The sequence below is a fragment of the Eriocheir sinensis genome, chromosome 21 (assembly GCF_024679095.1).
Source record: "Eriocheir sinensis breed Jianghai 21 chromosome 21, ASM2467909v1, whole genome shotgun sequence".
Taxonomy (NCBI): domain Eukaryota; kingdom Metazoa; phylum Arthropoda; class Malacostraca; order Decapoda; family Varunidae; genus Eriocheir; species Eriocheir sinensis.
In genome coordinates this window covers 17,558,008-17,572,446 of record NC_066529.1, presented here as the reverse complement: position 1 = coordinate 17,572,446, position 14,439 = coordinate 17,558,008, and the positions used below count along the sequence as shown (strand labels likewise).

The 14,439-nt window shown below is 45.0% G+C and overlaps 1 protein-coding gene and 1 long non-coding RNA gene across 2 annotated transcripts in view; both read left to right on the top strand.

Moving 5' to 3' along the window:
• Positions 1-7,911, top strand: part of LOC127001771 (uncharacterized) — a gene marked incomplete at its 5' end in the record, with an annotated part of 64,320 nt that extends 56,409 nt beyond the window's left edge. The window contains 3 exon segments of the mRNA XM_050866926.1: positions 4,644-4,871; positions 5,704-5,808; positions 6,998-7,911. Coding sequence (XP_050722883.1) covers positions 4,644-4,871; positions 5,704-5,808; positions 6,998-7,111 — 447 coding nt within the window.
• A 336-nt stretch (positions 7,912-8,247) lies between these two features.
• The window catches only part of LOC127001773 (uncharacterized), an 11,922-nt gene continuing 5,730 nt past the window's right edge, over positions 8,248-14,439 (top strand). The window contains exons 1-2 of the long non-coding RNA XR_007755444.1: positions 8,248-9,433; positions 10,975-11,069. This is a non-coding gene — a long non-coding RNA (uncharacterized LOC127001773). The remainder of the gene's footprint in view (positions 9,434-10,974; positions 11,070-14,439) is intronic.

The window sequence follows — 14,439 nt, the reverse complement described above, 5'->3', positions numbered from 1 at the left end:
CCTTTCCCCTTCACTGCCACTGTTTACCTTCCCATCATCACCACTCCCCTCTATGTTCCTCCCACTCGTCCCCTTTTCACTTCCCATCATTGTTACTCTCCTCCCATCCCCCTAACCGGTCCTAACCTTTCCCTTCACCCTCCCATCACTACTACGTATTCTCCTCTGTGCTTTCATATTTTTTTGTTTACTCCTCCATATCTGTAACGTCTTTCATTGCCCCTTCACTGCCCCTGGGAAGAAGAAAAGAAGAAGAAGAAAAAGAAGAAGAAGAAGAAGAAGAAGAAGATGAATGAGAAATGGAAAAACGATAAGAAAGAGAGAGAAAGAGAAGGAAAAGGTTAAATGAGATAGGAGAGAAAGCAGAACAGAAGTGAAGAAACGAAGAGCCACGGAAATGGGATAAGGGAGAAAGAGAGGTAGTAAAATGGAATGATTAGGGAGGGACAGAAAGAAAAGAAACGAACAGGAGAAGAAGAAGAAGAAAGCTAAAGAAGAAGAAGAAAAAGAGAAACAAGAAGCAGAAGAACGTTGCCATATCTCTCCCCCTGACTCCTCCTCTCCCTCCCTTCCTTTTCCTTCCTCCCAACAACAGTGATATATTTCCCTAGTGTCAGTGTTTTCTTAATATCTCGTTTTCTCTCTCCCTCTCTACACTCTCCTTCCTCTCTCATGCTTCTTGATTTTCATTTCTCCATTTTGCGTCATCTTTTCTACCTCTCCTCTCTCGTCAGCTATTATTCTGCCCTACCTTTTATTCTTTCTTCACTTTATTTATTTATTTATTTATATATTTTTACAGCACAGAGAGCAACTCAAGGAAATATATATATATATATATATATATATATATATATATATATATATATATATATATATATATATATATATATATATATATGTATATATATATATATATAAAAGCTCGCTAACTGTTGCTCTCATATAGCGATTAGTATAGAGTGACCAAAAGAGAGGTCAATTTCGGGTGGAGAGGTGTCTTGATACACTCTTCTTGAAAGAGGTCAAGTCATAGGCTGGAGGAAATACAGCCGAAGGAAGACTGTTCCAGAGTTTACCAGTGAAGGGGATGAAAGAATGGAAATGCTGCATAAGGGGTTTGGACAGTATAGGGATGAGTATGAGTAGAAAGTCGTGTGCAGCGGGGCCGCGGGAGGGGGTGAGGCATGCAGTTAGCAAGTTCAGAAGAGCAGTCAGCATGAAAATATTGATAGAAGATAGAAAGAGATGCAACATGGCGGCGGAATTTAAGAGGTAGAAGGCTGTCAGTAAGAGGAGGAGAGCTGATGAGACGAAGAGCCTTAGACTCCACTCTGTCCAGAAGAGCTGTGTGAGTGGAGCCCCCCAACACGTGAGATGCATACTCCATACGAGGGCGGACAAGGCCTCTATATACGGAAAGCATCTGTGCGTGGGAGAACTGGCGGAGACGATACAGCTGAGTGTTGTCGAAGAATAGGGGATCGGTGTTTGGAAGATTGTGTCGAGTTGATAGGTGGAGAAATTGGATTTTTGAGGCATTGAAGGACACGAGGTACCTTTTACCCCAATCGGAAATGATAGCAAGGTCTGAGGTTAAGCGTTCTGCAGCCTCCAGTCTGGAGTCATGTAATTCCTGTTGAGAAGGTCTTCTGTTGAAAGAAGTTGAATAATGCAGAGTGGAGTCATCAGCGTATGAGTGGATAGGACAGTTTGTTATGGAAAGATCATTGATGAATAACTGGAAGAGAGTGGGTGATAGAACAGAGCCCTGTGGAATACCACTGTTGATGGGTTTAGGGAAAGAACAGTGACCGTCTACCACAGCAGAAATAGAACGGCAGGAAAGGAAACTGGAGATAAAGAAACAGAGAGAAGGATGGAATCCGAAAGAGGGCAGTTTAGAAAGCAAAGAGTTGTGCGAGTCTCTATTGAAAGCTTTCGATATGTCTAGCGCAACAGAGAAAGTTTCATCGAAATGGCTAAGAGAGGATGACCAAGAGTCAGTTGAGAGCAATAAGTACTAGAAGCTTTTTGAACTCCCCTCCCTTCAACCTCTTTCTCTCTCCCTTTCTCTGTTTCTCTGTTTCTCTATTTCTCTCTCTCTCTCTCTCTCTCTCTCTCTCTCTCTCTCTCTCTCTCTCTCTCTCTCTCTCTCTCTCTCTCTCTCTCTCTCTCTCTCTCTCTCTCTCTCTCTCTCTCTCTCTCTCTCTCTCTCTCTCTCTCTCTCTCTCTCTCTCTCTCTCTCTCTCTCTCTCTCTCTCTCTCTCTCTCTCTCTCTCTCCTCGTTTCTTTTCTTTTTGTCCCTCCTCCAGTCCTTCCATTTTACTCTCTTTTTCTTCCCTTTTTCTCTTTTCCTGCCTCTTCGTTTCTTTCTTTCCCTTCTCTTTTCTATCTCATTTATCCTTTTCCTTCTCCTTCTCTCTGTTTCCTTTCGTTTTTTCCATCTTTCATTCATCCTTATTTTTATCTCCCACTCGTCTCCCTCCCTTCACCATCCTTCTCTTATTCATATTTTTTGTGTATCTTCCTTTTATCATCCCTCTCATTCTGTCTTCTTTCCATTGGTATTTATTCTCTCAGACTCCATATAGACTTTTTTTTTCTCTTTTCCCTCCTCCTCCTCCTCCTCCTCCTGTTTCTCCTTTTCTTCACCCTCTTATTTCTACCCCATGCGTTATTTCCTCGCTAACCCTTCCTTTATTTTCCTCTCACCCTCCCTCTGTCCCACCGCTCGAACAGAACAAGGTCCCTCCCGTCTCTTTCCGTTCCCTTCCGTTCCTTTCCTTTCCCCTCCCTGCTCTTCCCTTCCTCGCCTCTGCTTTATATAGAGTGGTTAGTCAGGAACCCTTTGTACCGCTCCTTGCCGGCAGGTATGGAAATATCTTTTTAGTGTTTTCTTTATGATTTCCCTTCACCCACTTTTCTTTTTTTTCTTTGGGGTTATTCCGGACCATTCACGTTTTACAGGTCTTCCCGGAACCTAATGTATTCTTTCCTGTTATTCCTGCCCTCCTCCTCGACCTCCCTGTCATCCTTTTCCATCCCCATCATTCTCTTTGCGGTATTATTGTTTTTCTTTTTTTGGGGGGAGGGGGCGGGAGGCAGAAGTGGATGGGGGAAGATTACGAGCAGCTTCTTAGTACTTGGAATGTTAAGCAGCAGCCTTCGTTCTTATTCAGCAGCGCAGGTCGGAGCTACTTTGGTGTTCTAGTTTGGGTCGCCGGCACGCTACTCTGTATTCGTTGCGTTGCTCAGGCTGTCGACGGCTCCGGCTGGCGTTTTGTTGGTTAAGAGCACACACCTCGGCCGCGGCGTCATTAGTTAGCGGGGCAGCTCTCCCCTGGAATGGTGCTCTCGATTTAATGCTAATGACCTTAAGTGTTCGCTCTAGCGGAATACCATATCTGGGTCTTTGGGAGAAGTGTGTGTGTGTGTGTGGGTGTGTGGGTGTCTGTGTGTGTGGGTGTGGGTGTGTTGTGTGTGGTGGGGGATGTTAGGACGCCTGTTATAGTAGGATATCAATGTATTATTATTATTATTATTTAATATCACCACGAATTAGGCATACAATTGTCAATGGAAAAAACCCACGACAGATAGATCACGCCACCTTATAGGAATGTTGTCCGTCAGTGTTTACCGTCTCAGTTTTGTATACTTCGCACTCCGATGGTGCGTGGAGGTCACCTTGACATACGTGACCAATTGTAACAATTATTTTCCAACCTGTAACTCGCGACTCCTTCACGAGAGTCCGACTGACACACAACGACAGTCGCTCTCGCTCCGTCGCTTCTTGTACATAAAGGCTACGAATATAATTCGCCTTAAGGAAGCTGAAGTCTTAATCAACACCCTTTAAACGCCCCCCGACAAGCCCGTTACACGCCCACTATCCACTAACCATTTCTTGCTTCGTGTCCCCATCCTCGCACACTCAGCGGCCTTCTCACTACCTTTCTAAATGCTACTCCCTGACGTAGGCAATATAATAGGGTGGGCTGGAAGCCATTATTCATCTCGGTCCAGCGCTGCAAGAAGATGTCAACAACACTATCAATGCGCCCTGTGATGAGGGAGCCCTAGTTTTCGTTCGCTAAGTGTTTCTCGGAAATGAGGAGCGAGGCAGAAGAGAGAAAGAAGACGGGAAGATAGAGGGGTTGACGTACCTCCTTCGAAAACATAATAATCATATTGGATACCTTTTTTTTTGGCCACGGGTAGAAGGAGACGGAGAGAGGCTGTGTTTATAGGGCTGTTTCTTTTATCTCCCAATATATTTTTCCGTGGGTTTCCTTGGCCTTTGTTATTCGTTCCATTGTTGATGTTGCTGTCATTGTTTTTAGGAGGTATTGGGGTGGAGGTCTTTGTCGGTGGTGGTACTGTTGTTTTATTCATGGCAACCCTCTTAAAGGTATTAGTCATGTTGATCAGACAGAGAGAGAGAGAGAGAGAGAGAGAGAGAGAGAGAGAGAGAGAGAGAGAGAGAGAGAGAGAGAGAGAGAGAGAGAGAGAGAGAGAGAGAGAGAGAGAGAGAGAGAGAGAGAGAGAGAGAGAGAGTTTAAATCAACACACATTCACACACACACACACACACACACACACACACACACAATGCTCACCAGCCTTCCCTTCTGCAGGAGGAGGAGGACAGTTGGATCAGCGGTGAGGAGCTGTACACGGAAGGCAGCAGTGATGACGAGGGGGCAGCCCACGCCCACGCCCCTACACACGCCCACCCACATCCTCACTTCAAACTCCCCGCGTCTCCCGCACCACGCGTCCCCGGCAAGCTCATTCCCCCTAAAAGCCCTGTCGAGCCCCCTCCCTCCACCACGCCGTCGGCAGCCTCCGAGCCAGCTGAACAGGTAAGTGACATACGTGCAGGGGCGGTGGGTTATTGGATTTGCCTTCAGTGCACAAATACACGCTCTGAAAGCCCTTCATTGTGGTCTTGTTGTGCTGGTCGGCTCTCAGGAACTCCCGCGGGCGAGACGAGCCGTGCCGGGTGCCGTGCTGCGTGGCGTGAGTGGCATTAGCGCGGAGGTGAACGTCAATGGTGTGCTGCGAACCTTGCTCATGCCGGGGGAATTGTTGCAGATCTTGTGTGGGACTCCCCCTACTCCCCCTTCCCTCCCCAATATCAAAGAAATACTTTTGCCTTCCTGTGTACTACATAGTCTTGAAATGACAACCATCTTTACGTAGGATAAGACTCCCGTGTCCCGCCACTTAGCAACCCTCGGGCAGAGTGTGGCCGCTCATTGTGGATTTGAGTAAAAAAAAAAGAGAAAAGAGTGAATATAGAGAAAAATACTGAATACGATAGTTGAGAGTTGGAAACAAACAAAGAATCAGATATCTTATTTTTGTGTCTCCTTGTGTGTCAAGTGAGTACAGCATTAGACGTTGCTTTATAAAGCGTGAAATGTGTTTACCTGAATAACGTCGTCCGAGAGTGGCGTGGGAAAGGGGAAGGTAATGGTAGGTGGCTCCTGAGGTATTAGTGCAGCGAAGGTGACAGACATATCAGTGAGGGAAGGCAGGGGGGAGGATGGATGCTGGATAGCTTAGGTAGAATCAAAGGCTTTCCATCACATCGAAACGGGAGACATTCCATATTAAAGGAAAGGAATTAGTGAACCTTCCCTTCCTTTGTCCTTCTGGGCCTAAACAGATATGTCCTTCTTCCTCCCCCAGACGGACCCTCACCTGACGGAAACCACCCGCCGGCTGTCACTGATGGGGCTGGAAAATGCGGAGAAGCCCACCACGCCAACGCCCACCCCGAAGGACGCCGAGGAGGTACGTGGTCACAGAGGGCAAGATGGGTAACTCACAGCGCTGAGGTCGCCATTGTCTGTTCAAACGAAGTGCTCCTCCGGCGCTTAAGTGGTGTTTATCTGGCCTCCCCTGATTGGCTGGATTCCTCTCTCACTCTCAGGAGGCTGTCTGTCAGTCCCACATGCTCTCGTGCTACATGTTTCTGTATTATTTGCATAATCTCACCTTTTATGCAAGATACAGCAATGGTTAGCACCATTAGACTTAGAAGTGATTTAAAAGCACACAGTTATGAAAAATCGGTAAAGCAAAAAGTAGAAATGACGAATAGATGTAAAAGAACAGCTGCAAAATGTCACACGACTTTTACATATCATTGCCATTTGTAAGATTTACTAAATCTGCACTGAAATTACTCATTACGCCATATAAAGAGAAGTTGAGAGGACGACTCAGAAGCGAAACTTAAGTGCATGACCATAGGTTAAACCACTTAAATTTCGGGAGCAGTGAGTAATGTTAACGAGGCTGGCGAGTCCGTAGAGTTTCCCGCCGCTCTGCGCGTAAAATACTGTTTGCCTTGAACGCATTGGAAAGTTGTTGGATCTTTGGTGGATAACTTGATAAAAACCTACTGATCGGTCTACTGGTGCTAAATGTGGCAGGAGATTCACCGAGACTATAGTGGCGAACTAAATGTTAACATTTTGTGTGTACACTTGTCAACCAAACTGTCTTATCATGAGCAAGGTATTTACTAAAGCAAATAGTAAAACGTGCAGCACGAGAGCATATGTGATAGACAAACAACCTCCAGAAGAACTAGAGAGGCATCCAGGCAATCAGGAGAGGCCTGACAGACACTGCTGAGGCGTCCGAGAAGCACTCTTCTTGAATAGACTCTGGGAGCAGCGGCGCGGGCCCAGAGGTGTTTGCTCTGACCGCCCTGCTCGTTAAGTTGCTACTTTTACCTCCCTGCGATCATATTTCCACTATTTTCGTTCTAGTGAGTGGTAACTGTTGAACATAAGATCCAAGAATTCACATACAAAAAATGAATATTCATGCATTATAACTACTTGAATTTCTTTCTCCGATGTATAAGTGCTTTGAAAATATACTTTTCACAAGCATTGATGAACCTTAAGGAATGTGTATCCTTTCATCAGTTTCTATTACCTCTGAGTCGAAAATGTTCTGTGCTTTGCAGGTGGAGGAGCAGGAGGAGGTGATGCTGTGGCGGCCCAAGCGAGGCTCCATCAAGCTGCCGCACATCGACCTCGATCCGCCGGCCCCGTCCCTCCTGGAGCAAGTGTCAGGCTAGGCGGCCCCCACCCCACCATCCTACTCCTTAACCTATCACATATAACCTCACTTACCCACGCCAGCAAAATTAGAGTACTTCTCTATGCACAACTTAACATTTCATGCAGTTGTGTATCCTTCCTACGTCTGTCATGTCTTTTCCTCCTTTCTTCCACTGCACTCATATTGTTGCCTTTCTTAATCTCAAAACTTTCCTCTTTCACTGATAAGCAAAAGTGACCTGTGCTCTTGTAAGTAAGGAATGAACCAATCAACAAAAATTCACAGATACACACATTATTTTTTTCATTATTGTTACGTGAATGTGAGTTGTACGCGTAGCTATAATTGTGTACGTTTCAACTGATCATGTAAATCTATGTTTAGTGTCGTCTGTATATTTTAGTTTCTATTTCTTTGCCATTGATGTTCTGTTCGCGATTGTGTCCTTTAGCTTCACGCAAAATATTTATCATACAGTCGGCTGTTTTCCGTCATGACGCTGTAGTCTTACTTTTTGCATTTGTATAAAGGAAGTAGGAGAGCGACACGGAGCTGTTTTTAGACTAGTGGCCGAGGCCCGCCTAGCAGCGTGGTCCTCGCGGCGAGACTCGGACATGACAGGAGCTGCCGCGCCCCCAGGGCCGCGACCCATCAAGATGTGAAGCGGTTCTCATTATATTATACCCAGTGCTTGTGTGTGAAAGGGTTGACAGTCGTCGTGTGTGAGCTTGCTGCCGAGTGATGACAAAATACACAGATAATCAAAGTATAATCCACTACCTTTTGTTGAAAGACATAATAAAACGGATTTTTGTATTTGCATATTTTACTTTCATCCAGCAAGTTTTCAGATTATATTAGGATCTCATTCCATGTGTAGCTAAAGTCATGCTGTGGTGAGCGTGAAGGAAGACTTCGGGAGGAGACGCAGTGTGTGCCACCATGGCCGCTGAAGGCACCACACCGTTGCCTGTGGTCGATGGGCGAGTAGACAGGCTCCTCTTCCCCCTAAATGTTAATGTTATCCTTTCTTACAGAGGCTGTCTACCCTTCATCCAAGAATCCTTGCCTCCATCCCACCCACATCCACCTCCAGACACCTTGGTTTGCGCCAGTCGTCAACGCCACGGAAACGTAGGTATGTATGTCCATGACTATTTTATATAGCTTTATACATTTATAATTATTTTACTGTTTATTGGTCCAATGTGTTGAGCCCCGAGGAAAGATTGTTAGCGAGGGTGAAGCACCAGGCTACACTGTTATGCAGGCATTGTTCACTTCCACCTGTTGTTGAGCTCGCCATTTTTGTTCTTCAATCATTTTTTCGTCGTTTAACGTGTGTTGAGCTGAAGACGAATAAGCCGTACCCAGCGTGTTTTAGCGCTGTGCTGCAGGGGTTGCGGCAGATGGAATGACACTTGGTGAGAAGCTCCGTGAAACACCAAAGTGAGCTTCACTGGTCATTACATAGTGAAGTAGCCGCACGATTGCAGTTTATAAACGGTCAGCACAAAGATGACCATTATCTCATTGTGGAGGAGATCATCTCGCCTACTGCTTCGGATGAGCTCCTATTGAGCAGGATAGTGCTTCGTGCAGATACTGTACTATCATTGTTCTGGAGGAGAACCACTTGTTAATGATCAAACGTTCGGTAGTCAGTGTTACATTTTAAGGGCGTGGGACATCTCTTCGCCATCTATGGTGTGATCCTTGTACAGCAGTCGTCAGTCGTGCGTTTCTCCACCCCCCCCTCCCCACCCACTCCCAGAGAATTGGATGATAGCTGCCGGTACTTACTAGGAGGGGGTAAATTTATATTATCAAATCATAATATACCGATCTCCATTTTTTTTTCTTTGACAAAGGAGGCAGGCCATGAGGAAAAATCGCGGCTTCTACAATAAAATCACAGAAAAAAAAAATCAGGGTGATAAAAATGATGTGTGTTCAATACATCCACACCCCCTCTCTTGTGTCGAAACGCCTACAGCTCGAAACATTGTGTATTGTGAGTTTGATACTGAAAGCTCATCGAGTAGTTCAGTGATGCAATACACTTTAATAATTGACCCTCGCTAATGCTTTGAATACATAAAATACGGTACAAATCTAAATGCGATATAGAACATCAAAGGAAGCATTGACAAAAATAGGGGTAATAATATTATTGTAACAACGTTTAACAATGATGAAAGGAAAAACGAATAAGTATAATGGTAAATTCGAATCATAGGGTCGAAGCATCAGGGTTCCGAGCCTGTTGTTAGGAGCTCCTCTCCATTTAGTCCCTCGCGAACGGCTGGCGGAGGAGGCAGTGGCGCTGGGCAGGGCGGTAAGTGAATACTGAGTAGTGCCGAGTGTTTTGAGAAGCGGGCCAGCTGGAGTGGCGGAGGGAGTGTCTTGAGCAGCTGGAGTGGCGGAGGGAAGCAGTCAGTGAGTGTCTTGAGCAGCTGGAGTGGCGGAGGGAAGCTGTCGGTGAGTTCAGAAGAGCTATTAGCACTTCGATATCGTTGGAATCTAGAGACGAGAAGATTAATTTAATTGGACGTTAGGAAAGTTATAACTGCTGGTTATCTAATTTCATAGTACCCCATTCCTACACACGCGCACCACAAGCGCGTGCGCAAGATATATTTGATTTTATCCAGATATTTCAATACAGAATTCGTGAAAGGCAAAGTTCATTCCTACACAACGACTACAATTAGTAATATCAGTAAATTGAAAGTGATTGGCATAATGTTTGACCTGCGCAGTTTTTTTTTCTTCAAAATTTCATGTTAATTTTTAGAACGAAACAAACGGTTACTTTCCAAGCAGGTGAGAACTCAGGTGCGGGTAATAACTACCTTTAGGTAAATATGGAGATGCACTACGCGCCTCCAATATTGCCCCCATGAGAATAATAACCTTTCCAAGGTCTCACATATATACTGTTGTACATCTTTAGTTTTACCGGCGCATCATACTTTTTTTTTTTTTGTGTTCGCCTACAGCGCCGGTAGGCTTTCCTCGGGGGCCTGATGGTCCGCCCAAGCCCGTCATGGCGCAGGCAATTTTTAAAGTGGCGCCATTTATTATTGGCTCATGCTGCTCCCCGGAACTTATTCTTGATTCACTTGACGGTTTCTTCTAGAGTCCGGGTTGATGGATGGTCTTCAGGACAGCATGTGGGTAGTCTTAGGCCACTCGGCGATGACTGAAAAATCCCAGGTGGTAGCGTGGGGATTCAACCCCGCGTCGTCCAGCACGCTAACCACTCAGCCACCGCCTACCCATGTGGGAGAGGTCCAGGGGGGCTGCGCCCCCCCCTGGTTAGGAGGGGGGTCGAGGGGGGCGAAGCCCCCTCGTTAGAGGTTAGGTTATGTAAAGTTTGGTTGGAGTAGTTTAAATATGCTCCCCCACCCAAAAACACGATTTCCCACGGGTCCCCCAAGATTGTTAGGGGAAGGGGATTAGGCCATTTTCTTTAGTTTTAAATACTTGCGCCATCATGTTATGGTTGAGGGACATGTTTTTCGTCCCTTATCTATAACATGGAGGCGTAATATAGTGTTTTGGAGGCGCGGAGTGAATCTCCACAATTACCACTGAGTGCTAATTCCACACAGAAATATAGCCTAATTATTTACTCTTGAATCACTCTCGATAAATGCCTTGAAGATGAAAGCTAAATTAGAGCAACAATTTTTAGGGAGGAAGTTTGTAATAAAACTCCTTGTAACAATGCTTAGCTACAATTAACTTCGGTAAAAATCTGAAGTGAGAATGGCTTGCCAAAATGTACTATACTGGATATGCTGAACTTATTCCCCAAAGCAGTTTCTTGATACAGCTATTTATTTTGCATCTAATACTTAACATTTCTTACAGTTGACGTGGATGTCGCCATCGTGCAAGCCACCTGACTCACCTCCACCAAACTGATGGAGTGACGTGTTGACTGACTGGCGATTGCCACCGCTACGGTGAGTCAGGCAAGTTGTGGTCAATTGGAGATTGGCAGACAGGTTATGTCATGAGATCATTGTAGGTCAAGTCAAGTAGATTCGGGTCTTAGTCTTTTGTATATCTATCTATCTATATCTCCGACGCCTTGCTCCCTCGCGGGAACTTCCCTCCAGGGGGTGGCCGCGGCAGAAGTGTCTCGATCCATCTCTCCCTGTTCTGGCACTCCCTCTCAGCACATTCAATTCTGCTACTTTCAACTCTCTCGCTCCATTACTCAATCACCCTATTGATCCACTTCACAGGTGGTGTTCCCCTGACACCCCCTCCCTCAATCCTTCACTCGTACACTCTTCATGAATTCATTCTCTCCCATTTTCATCACTTGTCCAAACCATCTCAATCCACCATGCTTCACCCACTCCACCATTCCCACTCCACACTCCACTCCTTTTGCTGTCGCACCCATACCAAACCGCTCATACACACTTTCTTTACTTTCTCCATCCCATCCTGACACACCACATGCACCTCCTATATAACTTTTCCACTGTAGCCTATGCATTCTCGAGTGCTGTGCTGCATTCTATGTCCACGTCTCTAATGCATATGACAGTTGACAGGATAATACTATTCCTTATTCCCTCTTTACCTCCATGCTCACACTTCTTCCTTTCGATCATAACTCTCCAATGCACCCACCAACTGTCTGCCCTTCACTGCTCTTTCCCTCTCCTTACCTTCCATACTGCCAGGCTTACATATAATGGTCCCTAAATATTTAAACTCTGTCACCTCCTCCATTCTCTCCTCCTCTAACCTTCTCCTACACTTCGTTGTACCCTCTGCTCTAACTCTGTACGGCTTTGCAAAATCAATGACCTGTTCTCTCCCCCTTTCAAATATACCATAACCTTACTCTTCCCAGCATTTACTCTCAGCTTTCTTCTCTTACACACCCTGTCAAACTCATCCACTATCTTCTGCAGCATCCCCTCATTCTCTGCTAACAACAATGTATCGTCTGCAAACAGGCCCGCAACCAATGACTCCTACTTACCTCTCACTTCCAGCCTTGGCCCAAGCTCCAAGACTCTGACTTTCATTTCACTCACACAACAAAATATATACACATTAAAAAGCCATGATGACATTGCACACCCCTGTCTCACACCCACACCAAAACTTACTCAACTCGCCCTTCACACGTACAGAAGCACTCGCATCCTTATAGAAGGATCGGATTCCCTCCAGCAAATGCCCTCCCACACCATATATCCTTAGAAGTTAGAACATCCCACAACCCCTTCCTGTCAACCCTGTCATATGCCTTCTCCAGGTCCATGAACGAACCAAACGGCTTCCTATCCTTCTCTATGCATTTTTCAACTAACATTTTGAGTGCAAATATTTGGTCTGCACAACCCATCTTTCCTAAAACCCCCTTGTTCATTGTCTACACTTCTCTCAGTTATTTCCTTCCTCTCATTTAAAACACTTCCATACACTTTTCCTGCCACACTGAGTAGACTTATTCCCCCCTGTAACTATTACAATCACCTCTGCTTCCTTTCCCTTTGTACAGCAGCACAACAATAGCCTTTCTCCAATCCTCTGGCACCTCAACATGTTCCCATGCTAGGCTACATATCCATAATATCCATTCCACAACTACACATCCTCCATACTTCAACATTTTTGCTGTTATGCCATCAGCTCCAGGAGCCTTTCCTACTTTTAACTTCATCATTGCCTCCTCTATCTCACCTCTCTCCACCCTCCCCTGTGGATCTGGCTGCCCTACATTGATTTTTATTCCTGCACTAGTCACTTCTGCTCTCCCTCCCACACTCATTCATCAGTTTCAAAGTGCTGCTTCCATACCTCCCTTATCTCCTCATTCCCTCTCACAAGCACCCCACCTTTCCTCTTCATGTTACAAATGTCATTCTTTTCTATCCCCATTTATCGTTTAATTTCTTTATTGAAAAGTTTTGTGTTCTGATATTTTGCTGAAATTTTATTACCAAATCCTCACCCAATCTCTCTTCACTTTCCCTAACCAATCTCTTTAGCAACATCTCACTCTCCCTGTACTTTCTCTCCCATCTCCCTCTCACCACCTCCGTCACATTTCTCAAAACATTATCTCGCAGTTCCTTCTTTTCTCCACAACTGCCTCTTTTATCTCATCTGTCCACCATGCATTCCCATTCTTTCCTTTGCCACACGACCTATACCCGACTACTTCCTCATTCACTCCTTCACTGTGGTCTATCTGTGCTCTTGCTCTTCCAAGTATTTCCTTCACTCTCCTATAAATCTCCCTGTGGCCACTGTCATGCAATTTCTCACTTGCTATTTCTTTCCTACCCTTTCCCTTCTTCCCATTCCCTCTAAATTTCCATTTCTCCTTCATCCTAATTTTAGCTTCTACCATGAAGTGATCAGATCCGCCATACATTCCTCTCACAACCTTTGCATCCACTACATCCTGTCTCGACCTCGTATCAACAGCGGTATAATCTATTACACTTTTGTCTATATATTGTCTTTTGTTCACTGTCTTTTTCTATTTCTACATGAAATGGACACTAAATAGTGGCCTGGAGAGAATCTTGCCTTTGGTAATAGATGTCTTTACAGAATCATGAGTAAACACTTGAATGACTGTCAAATCAATGATTACTTATGAGATTGAATAGAGGCCTATTACTTGTATAATCCATAAACAAAACACACTTGTGCTATATGGATGTTTGGCATGCTACCCAGAAGTCAACAATACACACTGATTTTTCTGTAAGATAGACCTAAATGGAAGAGGCCAAGGGGATGCCCATAAAGCATAGTGGGTGGGGCAACGTGCCCCAGGAGTATGTCCCCATTAATTAATATGTCGTCATAATGAAGTAATGAGGATGCAAATGAGTTTTGGTACGAGTGCAACATCAAAGGTAGTGGACTGTGGTGTGTGAAGGGTGAACTGTGTTAAACTTGAGATGATATGGACATGTGATAGGAATGAATGCTGAAGACTTTGTGAATGCACGAGGTTAGGACTGAGGGAAACATTCTTGTGTGAGACCACCAGTAAAATGTATCAGTAATGGAGGAGTATTGGAGAGAGTTGCCAGGAGAGTGACTGACAGTGCTGAGAGGGAGTGGCATAACAGAAAAAGAAGAGAATGGAAGAAGTGAGAAGGGCAAGAGACGATGAGAAGAGAGGGGGTAGCTGGAAAGTAGATGGTGACATGGACAATAACTAGAGAAGTATGGGAGTAAGGAGCACATGCATGTGTATGTGGGTATGCAAGTGTACCATATTTACTTAGTTATTACCTCCATATGTTTCATAGGAAGTGAGCTGTGCTTGTGGGGTTTCATCTC